At 36.5% G+C, this 13,033-nt stretch overlaps 1 protein-coding gene across 2 annotated transcripts in view; it reads left to right on the top strand.

Moving 5' to 3' along the window:
- Positions 1–13,033, top strand: part of LOC142629662 (uncharacterized) — a 65,402-nt gene that overhangs the window by 23,570 nt on the left and 28,799 nt on the right. For both annotated transcript variants that reach the window (XM_075803692.1, XM_075803691.1), the window contains exons 4-5: positions 5,392–6,908; positions 7,247–7,510. In XM_075803692.1, coding sequence (XP_075659807.1) covers positions 5,392–6,908; positions 7,247–7,510 — 1,781 coding nt within the window. The remainder of the gene's footprint in view (positions 1–5,391; positions 6,909–7,246; positions 7,511–13,033) is intronic.

Genomic DNA, 13,033 nt, shown 5'->3' with positions numbered 1-13,033 from the left:
AAATTTAGATTGGATATTTTCCAATAGTTAGGTGCCGACTCCTAAGAGTATTCTTGGTGCTAATTCCAAGCGACCTAAGTGTTGATTCTTAGGTTTATCCTTTACTTTTCTTGTCTTTTAATTTTTTTCCTATTAATTGTCCTGCATCACTTTGGTTTGAATTTCAAGATGCAAATTAGCTCAGCTACCCATGACATAGCTGGGTCTCCCCATAAACTCTATGTTCAAAGCAAAGGCAGTATGGAATGGTGTGCTAGAGAAGATGGAGATGTAGTTGACTGGTAAGAAGAGGAAAATTCTTTCTAAAGGGGGCTAACTTACATGGGTAGAGTTGTACATGAGTGTGGTTTGTGGAGAAGTATCAAAATGGGTTGGGAGGTTTTTAGCAAAAATATTCAGTTTAAGGTAGGGGTGAAGGATAGAGTGAAGTTTGGGACAGATCGGTGGTGTGGGAATTCACCACTCCAATTGACCTTTTCGGTTGTGTTTGGGATTGCTTCCAATAAAGGAGCCTCTGTGGACTCTTCTCATGAACGATTGGGATAGAGGAACGGAGAAGCTGGAATGTTCATTTCATTCGAAGACTAAATGATTGGGAGATGGGTGTTGTGGATGAGTTTCTTCGTACGGTTCTAATTTACCTCCAATTGAGAATGGAGACTGTATGAGATGGAAGTTGACGAACAATGGTGATTTTGATATCCACTTGTTTTACAATAAGTTACGAGGTCCCTTGCCCATTATTTTTCCCTGGGAAGGTATTTGGAGGGTTAAGGCTTTTCGGCGTGTTTTTTTCTTTGTTTGGACTGCAGTTTGGGATAAGATTCTTGCAGGAGACGGTGCATTATGTGTCGGTGTAATGGGGAGACGGTGGATCATCTGCTACTTCATTGTGGAAAGGTTTATCGGTTGTGGAGTTTGATTTTTAGATCTTTTGGGATTTCATAGGTCTTGTCAAGATCAGTTGCAGATACTCTTTTTGGTTGGTGGAATTGGTTTGGAAAACACTCGTCTAGCATTTGGAACTTAGTTTTGTTGTGCTTAATGTGGTGTATTTGGAGGGAGCGAAATTGGCGAACGTTTGAGGACATGGAAATCTCCGACGACCAGCTGCTTGCTTCTTTCAGTGGCTCTCTTTTTGACTGGTCTAGGGCTTGGGGATTCACCTCTAGTGATGCTCTCCCTATGTTCCTTAGTTCTCTCCTTTATAATTAGTATTTTCTTTATTTATTTTTTATTTTTTATTATTCTCTTTCTGGTAATCTTTGATCTACCTTAAGCCTTTTTGCATGAGGTAGCATTTTGAATATACATCTTTATTACTTATAAAAAAAAAATAAAGAGCACTTTATCCAATCTTCCCACTTATTTTTATTATCCTTATTTCCTATCTTGATGAGTCTCGCTTGGCATCTTGAAATTGAAAAATTACAATGAGATTTTTTGTGGGGAGGAAAGGGAGATGACTTTTAAGTATTACCTGGTTGGTTGGAGGAGGGTTTGTGAACCAAATCAAACTGGCGACCTAGGCATTTGGGATTTGGTTCTATTCAATTAGGATTTACTTCGGAAATGGTCGTGGTGGTATATACTTTCCTTATCAAAAAAAAAAAAGAAATGGTCGTGGTGGTATGCAATGGAGAGGGATGCTTTGTGGAGAAGGGTAGCGGACATTGAATATGGTACTTGTGGGGGATTGGTGATCTAATGGTGTGCGAGGGACATATGGAGTATGTCTTTGGAAGAATATTAGAAAGGTGTTGATGGAGGAAAAATGGTGAAAAGGGAAGCTACTTTAGAAAGCTAAGTTGCTTAGAGAAAAGAAAGAATGGACTAGCTCTTCAAGAGACACTGATGTAGGACAAATTAGGTATTTGTCTAACGTTTAGGTGTGGTGGGTTTAGGGTTAGGAAAGAAAAAGAGGAATTAATCAGATCAATTTTATTAATCAGCTGATTAACAAAAACCAATGTGCCTATAGCTCAAAACACTCAATTTTATTAATCAGCTCATTCTTTTTTTTTTGAATACATTGAGCACAATATATATAGATTCTTACTTGTATTAGTAGTAATAGGATTCCTACTAGTATTAAGACTACTAATAAAACTTAATAAATACTAACTTGGATTCAAATTAAATAAACCTAAGATACTTAGAATACCTTAGAAGATTGTAGACTCAACTAAATTACCAAAATACCCTTAATTCGCAGGAATTGCAAAAATTACAGATTTGACCCTCAATATAAAACTGACTATAATAAAAACCCAAATTAAAAATTGTTTTAACCCTACTTATCAAAAAAAAAAACTGTTTTAACCCTAAAAGACTTGTACTTATACCAATAAAAGGGCATGACTTTCACTTCAATTGGACTTCACACGAGGACCCAAAAAAAAAAAAAAATTCTTCAATAGTCGAATTTTCAAAGTAATAGCATATTAATCTTCCATGACTCCATCAGACACACTCTTGGAATAATACCTCAATGGTAGAGATTTCTTGGATTCAAATTCAACTAATTACAATGAGGGCAGCCTTGCTTATTTATAGATACATAAGCAAGTTGCTGATTGGCTAGAAAGTTAGTTACAAGAACCTACCATGTGGCTGCCATGTGATTGGCCAAAGCCTAAAAAACATCTCTAACTAACTGATAGACTATTGCACTTATCACTACCAATCTATCAACTAACTAACTTTTTGTTACAAGTGAAAGGAACTACTTATCATACAACATAAGCACTAGTAGACAACTAGCTTTACAATGAACAATTAGCTTTAAAAATGAATTGCATCAGGGGTGACAATTTCCATTGTTTTGTCACTTTTAAGGTGGGGGATGGTTCTTGTATTACTTTCTGGTTTGATCCTTGGTGTGGAGAGAGTCCTCTAAAAGATATCTTCGTAGAACTATTAGGTGTTGCTTGCATTAAGGAAGCATCTGTGGCTGAGCTTTTATCTTTTCTTAGGGGATGGTTTCCATTGGAATGTCAATTTTGTTTGACTGGTTCAAGACTGCGAGTTGGAGTTGGTTGGATTAGATCTATTCTAGTTTGGTGAGAGGGAATGGAAGGGATTAGATTTGTTGGAAACTTTTCCCCATGGGGGTTTTTCATCTTAGATCCTATTATAAGATTTTATATTCCACTATTCAATCTTCTTTTCCATGGAAGTCTCTTTGGAAGTTGAAAGTGCCAATGAAGGTTGGTTTCTTTCTTTGGACTGTAGCTTTGGGGAGAATCTTAACCACCAATAATTTGTGGAATCGTCAAGTAGTTGTGATGGATTGGTGTTGTATGCGTAAGAAGGATGGGGAGACTATTGCTCATTTACTTTTACATTGTCATGTAATTAGAGAGTTTGGACTATGGTATTCTCTTTATTGTGGCTTATTGGGTTATGCCAAGTGGTGTTGTGGAAATTATAGCTAGCTGGTCGAGCAAGCTTATTAGACGTAAATTTGTATTGATTTGGACTATGATCCCTCCTTTTCTCATGTGGGGTATATGACGGGAGAGGAATGCTCGTACCTTTGAAGAAAATGAGAGATCGACCCATGATTTGCAGCTGTCTTTCCTCCAGACTTTGCTAGAGTAGACAAATGCTTTGGGTGTTTTTAGTTTTAATTCTTTGGCTGGTTTTCTTGATAGTTGTACTTTCTATGAACTAAGTTTTTGATGTTCTAGTGGTTCCTTAGTACACTACCTGTCTACTTTGCTTCCTTGTATGATTTCTTTATTTTTCAATGAAGTTTTATTGCTTATAAAAAAACCCTTCATAAAGTCACCCACAACCCAAAACCCAAGTTGGTGTGAGCCCAACCACCACCACACATTGTCGTTGAGCAAGGAAACAAAATCCTCTGTAGATTTTTTTCCCCAATCCCAATTGTCCCTTGACATCCTTTACTTCAAAAAGAAACTACACCCACCTAGCCCTGAAGCACTCCCTTTTGCGCCTTGCCACCACTACACATCTTCAACCCAATCATCTATTCAAAAAAAAAAATCTTCAACCAAATCAAGCCCACGTTGCTAAGCGCTCATCATGACCCATAAAAACCTAGGCTCACCTTGCTAATTATCTTCATTTGTCTTGTCATCGCCAAGGACACATTGGAAATTGCCTTGTTTCATCGCTAAAATGTTTGCCACTCATGGGCCCCACATTCGAGGACACGTGTGCCTGTAATGGGAGTGGATTATGAAGGACCAAAGGGAGAAGCAATCCTAGAGTCCCACATCACGTGGGGGAGTACATGGGGTTGTGCTTATAAGGAGTGATCTCCCTTCAATGTGTAGAGGCCTTTTCTTCCGCTATCTTGTGCTTTAGGAGGTCAACAAAACCGCAAGGGTTTAGGACTCAAAATGGACAATATCTTTATAGTTGGGGTGTGGTTGTTACATCCCTGTTGTTTCTGTAGATTCTTTTTTTATCACTGTACATTTCCTTGGCTTCGTTTCTCTCCTTTTGACCATCTTTCACTCTCTTCGCGCTAGTTATGTGAATAGTCTTATTATGGGCTCCTCAAAGCTTTCATAGGAACTCCAAATAATTGGTCCCATAAAAAGTGATGAGGTTCACTTTGATGCATCTTTAGCTTATGTTTTTCTTAATGAAATTATTATTATATTTATTGTAGTGATAAGGGTAACTTTGGTGCATCTTTCATTTTTCAAGTCATTTTCTAATTTGATTTATTTATTTTTTTTAAGATCTGAGTTCAGATCCTACTTTTTTTTTTTTGGAATTTATAAGCTTGTTTTTAAATTGGTTTTAATCATATAAGAAACCTTGATATAAATTAGGCACGAGTATGATTAAATACATGGTACTTATAACCTCCTTTTTATGCATAAGATGATAAATATCTTTTTATTTTTACTTTTGCATGATTAGTCATGCAACCCTTTTTGAATACATAATTTCCTTTTTCTTTTTTACACTAGCACATGCCATGAGAAGGTAATTTGTTGTTAGTTCATAGTGTTGGCTTCACTATTTTTCCCTTCTAAACGTTTTTTATATAATTATTTCTTATGAGATGTATTGAATGTGCAAGATATGATATATCTTGTTATAAATTTTTTTAACAATTATGTTTATCATACCACATGGGTGCAATATTTGCGTTCTGATTTTCTCTTCTGGGGTTCATTAGCCTGTTTGTATTTGCTATTCTCATTCATCTTTTGGACTGCAAGAAAGAAGTTTGCACAGCTAACCTATTTAGGTCCTTTCTCATGAAATTACAATGACTTTATGGTAATGTTCTCCAGTGAGATGGTTATAGTTTGCACAAAGCTATATAGGCAGCAAGTCTAATAATATTAGCATCATCAAAATCATTTTATATGATAATAATTCGTACTATATACTTTGCAGGCTTTATGATCCTCGTGTTCTTGAGCTACAAAAGATGCTGCACAGAGAAGTTTTCTTCCCTTCTGACAGATTCTCAGATCCTGAAACTTTGGAGATATTAGTAAGCCTTGGACTCAGAAAAACTCTTGGTTTTTCTGGTCTTCTTGATTGTGCCAGATCGATTTCTCTGTGGCATGATTCTGGGGATTCAGAGACACACTATTATGGAAAGAAGTTGCTTTTCTGCTTAGATTCTCTGGCATTAAAGCTCTCAACTGAGGAAGGGGCAGGAAATAGGGATGGATCAGAGGATACCTTGTTGTTGGATGAAAACAGTGTTGTGTATGGTAGTAATTCTATGGATGTTGATTCTTCCACGAGAGATAAGAACAATTATACAGAGGATTTTGACACTAGTTCAGTTGTAGGCGTCAGGATTGATGATAAGCCAGAAGAGGAATTTTGGTCTGAAATGAAATCTATTGCTTGGTGTCCTGTTTCTTCAGATCCACCTCTAAAAGGACTCCCATGGTTAAAATCTGTTAATCAAGTAGCACCTCCAACCATAGTCAGACCTAAAACACAGATGTGGATGGTGTCATGTTCAATGCATATACTAGATGGCGAATGCTGCTCATCTTACCTACAACATAAACTTGGTTGGGTGGATCGACCAGCCATAGATGTTTTATCCACCCAGTTAATTGAGCTATCAAAGGTCTATGACCAGCTTAAGTTGCATTCTTTTGTGGAACCTGGTTTTGATGCTGCACTGCAAAAAGGGATACTGTCACTTTATTCAAAATTGCAAGAATATATCGGTACTGAGGTTTTCATGGTGCTAAAGTCAGCTTTAAATGGTGTTTCCTGGGTTTGGATTGGGGATGATTTTGTATCCCCAAATGCACTTGCATTTGATTCGCCTGTGAAATTTTCTCCTTATTTGTATGTTGTTCCATCTGAATTGTCGGAATTTAGAGTTCTGCTTTTGGAATTAGGTGTCAGACTTAGTTTTGATGTTTGGGACTATTTTAATGTATTACAGCGCTTGCAGAATGATGTGAAAGGTTTCCCACTGTCCACAGATCAGTTAAGTTTTGTCCATTGTGTCCTTGAAGCTGTTGCAGACTGTTGCTTGGACAACCCATTGTTTGAGGCTTCGGAGACTCCAGTCTTAATTCCAGATTCTTCTGGAGTTCTGATGCTAGCACGGGATGTTGTTTACAATGATGCACCATGGATGGAAAGCCATACTCTTGCTGGAAAACATTTTGCACATCCAAGTATCAGCAATGATCTCGCAAACAGGTTGGGGGTACAGTCACTGCGCTGCCTCTCTTTAGTTGATGAAGAAATGACTAAAGATTTGCCATGCATGGACTATTCTAGAATAAATGATCTTATGGTGTTGTACGGGAACAGTGATTTCTTGTTGTTCGACCTTCTTGAGTTGGCAGATTGCTGCAAAGCCACGAAGCTACACCTAATCATTGACAAGAGGGAACATTCTTGCCAGTCTTTGCTGCAGCACAATCTAGGTAACAATATAAGATCTAAAAATTGTTATTGGAATGGTTCCCCAACGATTTTCTGGACATATATATAATAATAATTTCTAATTACACACACTCTTGTGAGTTTGAACCCATGTTCTCTCCCTCCACCATTCTCATGGGAGAAGGAAGTTTATGGCTTAAAAAAAGCAGTGGAAATCTTGAGGAAAACATTGGAATATAATTCTGCAGTCATGTTGCAGTCGAGGGAAATCTATTTATTTTATTTAATGTTGTATTCTTAAATTTATGTCTTAGCGTTTTTCTTTTAACCATAATTTAGAGCATTATTCTGAACATTGTTTGCATTGTGACTTGTACAGGAGAATTTCAAGGGCCTGCTCTAGTGGCCATTTTGGAAGGTGTTAGCTTGAGTAGGGAGGAAGTTTGTAGCCTCCAGCTTCTTCCTCCATGGAAACTACGGGGAGATACTCTTAACTATGGTTTGGGACTGCTTAGCTGTTATTTCGTCTGTGATCTCCTCTCAATTATTTCTGGTGGGAACTTTTACATGTTTGATCCTCATGGTCTGGTTCTAGCTCTACCTTCAGCGTCAGCTCCTGCAGCAAAAATGTTTTCACTGATAGGTTTTTTTCTCAACACCATTCATTTATTAGTTATTCGCTACTCCACTTACTATATTGCTTTTTTCATAGTTGACCCAACGCCAACGTTGCCTTAGTCCCAAGTATTTGTCACTTTGTTATTAATTATAATGTTGAGGTAGTACTTTTTTTTTTTTTGATAAGTAACGATAAAAATATATTGGAGAAGAACATAGCCCCGTACATAGGAAATGTACTAAAGAGGCAAAAACATCAAGAAACCAAATTACAATGATCAAGCAAAATAGGAAGGGAAAGACAAGAAAAAGATGGTAAAACTAAACACCATTCCAGAAGAGTAAAAAAGAAAAAAGACTTAATCTCAAGAATGTTGAGGTAGTACTTAGAGTAGTATATGGTGTGTTAGAATATAATTAAATGATTACGTGATTAAATTCATCATTTCTTAATAGCTTAAGCTTTTGGGACAATTGGTAATTTAACATGATATTGGAGTTGTGAAAATTGGTAATTTAACATGATATTGGTGCAGGAGATCCTAAGTACGGTCCTTGTCTTCACTCTACCTTCCATTTAAAATGTTAAAAATCTTATGTATTGGGCCCTGCTTATTTAGGGGGAGTTTAGGCTCACATGTGAGAGGGAGTGTTACAATTATGGTTAAATATTAAATTCGTCATTTTCTAACAGTTTAAACTTTTTGGAAAATAGGTTATTTATCAGTGTAAATTACCGTTCGTCTCAAAATTTAATCATTTAATTTGGGAAAGTCAAAATTGGTTCCAATTGTTGATATGCTTAATATGCATGAATTAGTGGAGATGTTGGGTTATAGGCAGTTGTGACGGGCGAAATGTAGGGCAAGCAAATTAAGGATGGTTTTAATTATGCTACAGTTCACTCACTTAATTAATTTATAGAGATGGGATGCAAGGTCAACCCTGAAATACTCGTTGTATAAGATGAAATGGAGATCATGGTTAAACTTTGTATGTGAGGTAGAAGTATTCAACTAGAATTCTCATTAAAATTTGCTGAGTGTTCGTTCTCGGGTTCAATCCAGGGATGAAGCTACAACTGAATGGTTTTTCTCCCTTTTGTTTTGTTTCTCTCTCTTTTTTCTTTCCTCCCCTCTTTTCTCCCCCATGATCCAGGTGCTCCTTGGCTTTAAATCAATTTGCAAGGATGCATCTGGATCTTACATTTGGAGGGTTGAGATTAGATTCTCCTGATACTTGTCCCATCAAGACCTTGCTAGAAGGCTTCTACAACAAAATATGAGTTGTGATGGACACTGTTTATGGTCATTTTTTCATTAATGCGGCCAGCTAAGTGGTTGCAGTACATTTAATGCGGAGGGGATGGCTACCTTGTCCTTCCTTTTTCTTCTCTTCCTTGTTTAGAACCAAATTACCTTTGTCTCCATGGGGATTGCACCATGCTTCCTTCATTCCGGATTCTCGGCCTTCTCGAGGTCAAGTAGGAACCCTCAGCATTGTCATCAGTAGCATCATCCCGAACTCCTTACTAGTTAAACTAGTCCTCTCCGTATAGTTTCCCTCTTCAGAATTACTCTTGCTGCCTCCATTAACTACCTTTGATCCTTGTCCCCCCACAGCAATCTTCACTTTGTTTGTTTTGATAAATATATCGATCAATTTTGATTCTTTCTTTTTCTATTGATTTGTTTCTAACCGAGATGTATGTGATGGAGTTATGGAAGATTAATATACTATTGCTTTGCAAATTCGCCCATTCAAGAATTATTTTATTGGGTTGTTGTGTGAAGTCCAGTTGAAGTGACAATAATGCCCTTTTAATGGTCTAAGTATGAGTCTTTTAGGGTTGAAGTAATTTTTAATTTGGGTTTTTTATTTTATTAGTTATGGTCAGTTTTATATTGAGGGGCAAATCAATAATTTCCGCAATTCCTGTGAATTAAGGGTATTTTGGTAATTTAGTTGAGTCTAGAATCTTCTAAGGTATTCTAAGTATCTTAGGTTTATTTACTTTGGGTCCAAGTTAGTATTTATTAGGTTTTATTAGTAGTCCTAATACTAGTAGGAATCCTATACAGTATACTACTTGTACAAGTAATAGCCTTCAATAAAATTGAGTGTTTTGAGCAGTAGGCACGTTGACCTTTGTTATTTCTTTGATCTCTCTCTTCTTTCTTTCTAAGGTAACTGTTCACGGTTACTGTTCACACAGCCCCTAAATAGCCCTAACTTCTCTCTAATTCTTCTTCTTTCCTAACCCTAAACTCACCACAACTAAATATAGGCAAATTCCTAATTTCCTACATCAGTATGGATCCATGGATCTATGCCCTTAGAAATTTTTGGGTCTTCTATTGGGTGCTACCTTTAACGAGAAGACAATTTGGAATCCTGTTTTGGAGAAGATAGAGCGGGGATTAGCTGGATGGAAGATGTTGTATTTATCTAAGGGGGGTAATGTAGCTCTTATTAAGAGTACTCTTTCCATCTTGACTACTTATTTCCACTCTGCTTCTTGTTCCAATGAAGCACCTGAAGATGGCTAATCATATGGAGAAATGTTATGATCCTAGTGTCCTACATGGATTAATTGTGTCCACCATAATCCAAAACTTAATTCACAATACCTATCAAGCCATTTACACAAGTTTCCACGTCCAGCTCCCAAAAAATAAAAATAAAAATAAAAATAAAATCCACCTCATCAAGCATCGTGTCTACAACTCAAAGGAAATTTATAGAGATACCAAAATTCAAAGATCGAGGTCCTTTTTCATGGCTTTTTTAGGTTTACGAATTCTTCGCATTTAACAACGCCCCATCACAAGATATGCTTTCCATTGCCTCTTATTAAATGGAAGGAGAGGCATATGATTGGTTTCAAACCTTAGAGGCAGAAAGATTATGCGCTGATTGAGTGGGGTTCATATGTGCCCTTCAAGATCGATTTTGAATACCAATCAAGGAAGTACCAATGGAGGCTCCTAATGAAAATCATTCGAAACTCTTGTTTAACCTGTTCAAGAATCAAATATTCAAGAACCAACAATTCAAGAGTCGGTGATCAAAGAACCATCAATAATTCAAGAAAGTAGTACATTGGGGGAGCACTGGCCACAAAATTTGCATTTGAAGATCAAAGAATTAATGAAGTGGAAAAGATAGATCAAAGGGATCTTCTTGTGATTTCGAATAAGCCTAGTCTAATTTCGCAAATTGAATTTGTCATTCCCGGTCAACTCAAGGATATGAAAATCAAGGTTATTCTGTTCACAAAAATGCTTAAAGAATTGATGCAAATATCTATGGTCCAAATTCTTATCCTTCAACTATTTAAAGTTCAAGGTCGAGTATTCTCTAATCAATATGAGCAAGCATCAATTTTTATATCTTGGAATCTTGAGGACAAGATTCATTTGAAGGGGAAAGGAATGTTATGACTCGAGATAATGTGTTGGATAAATTGTTATTTGCATTAGAAGAATTTAAATTTAGGATTGGTGATAGATCTTTATCTAGATAAGGTAGTAGTAGATTAGTATTTTTATTTTCTTGTATTTAAATTGATCCCTATGTTTTAGGATAGGATTAGTTCCTATATTTTAGAAATTGTTGATGAGATTATCTCATCTTTGGCTATTTATGTACATAGAATGCATTAATGAGAGTTAAGCATAAAATTAACCTAAAAATGTCTATTTCTTCTTTCAAGTTCAGGACGCTAGTCACCTCGAATTGATATCTTTCAATTATCTTGGTTCACAAGGAGGAATTACAAAGAGACTGTCTTTGGAGTGGTATTGATGCTCCAAAAGTATCTCTGGTGAAATCTAAGGTTTGTAAGCTGATGTAGAATGGTTGGTTAGACGTTAGGTTTTTGAGAAGATTTAATTTTGCCTTGCTAGACAAATGGTTGTGGAGATATGGAACAGAGAGAGATGCCCTTTGGAGGAGGGTCATTGAGGCGAAATATGGGAATGATTAGAGTCGTTGGTGTACAAAACCAGTGGCAGGGGCCTGTAGTGTTAGTGTGTGGAAATCATTAGAAGTGGTTGACTTTTTCTAAATTTCTTCGATATGATGTGGGTGATGGTACTAGGTGTATAGTGGATTGATTCATAGGGTAGTGGAATAAGAATAGATATTGTGGATCCTAACTTCTTTAGGAAGTGTTGCAACCATTTAGCTCACTAGTAGTATGTGTCATCACTTTGTATTCCTCTGTGGCACTTGGCCCAATGACTATTTTGTTTCATACTTTTCCATGTCACAAGATTTCCTCCTAAACACAAAATAAGAAAAAGAAAGAAAAATAAGAGAAGATTTTCTCCCATAAAGGTGCAATACCTATGGTGGATCTTCTATCTTTAGGTCATCCTACCCAGTTTGCACTGGTTATGCCTTCCACCTTGAGATGACCATTCTTTTTATATAATGTGCTCCAACATGGAGCTCTCTTAAGATATCTACCAATTGAATGGTAGCATTCTAGTGTGAGTCCTGGGGCTTCTAGGAACTAACTCACCCTACTCACGGTATTAGAGATATCTGGTCTAGGGCCTAAAAATAATTGAGCTTCCCAACCAATCAATGGTATCGACTAGGGTCGGAAAATAGTTCTCTATCTATCAAGAGTTTCATGTTCAGATCTATAGGAGTATCAATAGGTTGAGAACTTAGCAATCCAGTGTACATATTTCCTCTAAGATAAATTGATGCCTTATATGGACCTAAGATTTCAATTCCCAAGTAGTATTGACGTTTACCAAGATCTTTGGTGTGAAAATGTTGTTGCAAGAATAGTTTCAACATGTTGATGCCTTCAAAATCATCTCCAATAATAACCGTATCATCCACATAGGTAAAAATTTGTATTCGGGATCAGTCTATATGTGGATTATTGAATGATATGTCTGACAATCATGGAAACCAAAATCTAATTCAATTTTTTTAAAAATTCCCCAATTATGGTTTTGGTGATCACTTGAGACCACATATTGACCAAAATTGAAAAACGAACCATAGAGATACAATCCTTCATCCACCTCCAATTCTCCACAAAACCCATCCTTTCCATTGGGTAAAACAAAGGGTTCCAGTTCACATGATCATAAGCCTTCTCTATATCAAGCTTGCACCTCACCTGGAATTTTACAGTTCCATAGAGCTTATCATGAAGGGGAGTTGGAGCCTGTGTATCTTTTCTTTGACCTTATCTATTCCAAGCTGCAGGGGGAGGGGGGATAGGATGATCTAGAGATTGACTAGGAGTGGTATATCTGATGTCCACTCCTATTATAACTTTACTAGTAAGTTACCCATGCGATGCACGGATAATGTTGTAATATTTTATGTAAGATGGTTTTAGAAAATGTTGTATAATTATTATAGTATAATTGTTATAGAAATTTATTAATAATGAGTTCATCATTAAAAACAACAATTATAAATTGCACACACATATCTATTATAATTATTCAATTATAATTATTCAATTGAAGTAATGAGGAAAAAAAAACTTTGGAGGAATATGATAGAATAAAAT

The sequence above is a fragment of the Castanea sativa genome, chromosome 3, assembly GCF_040712315.1.
Source record: "Castanea sativa cultivar Marrone di Chiusa Pesio chromosome 3, ASM4071231v1".
NCBI classification, from domain to species: Eukaryota; Viridiplantae; Streptophyta; class Magnoliopsida; order Fagales; family Fagaceae; genus Castanea; species Castanea sativa.
This window is presented reverse-complemented; position numbering and strand designations above follow the sequence as displayed.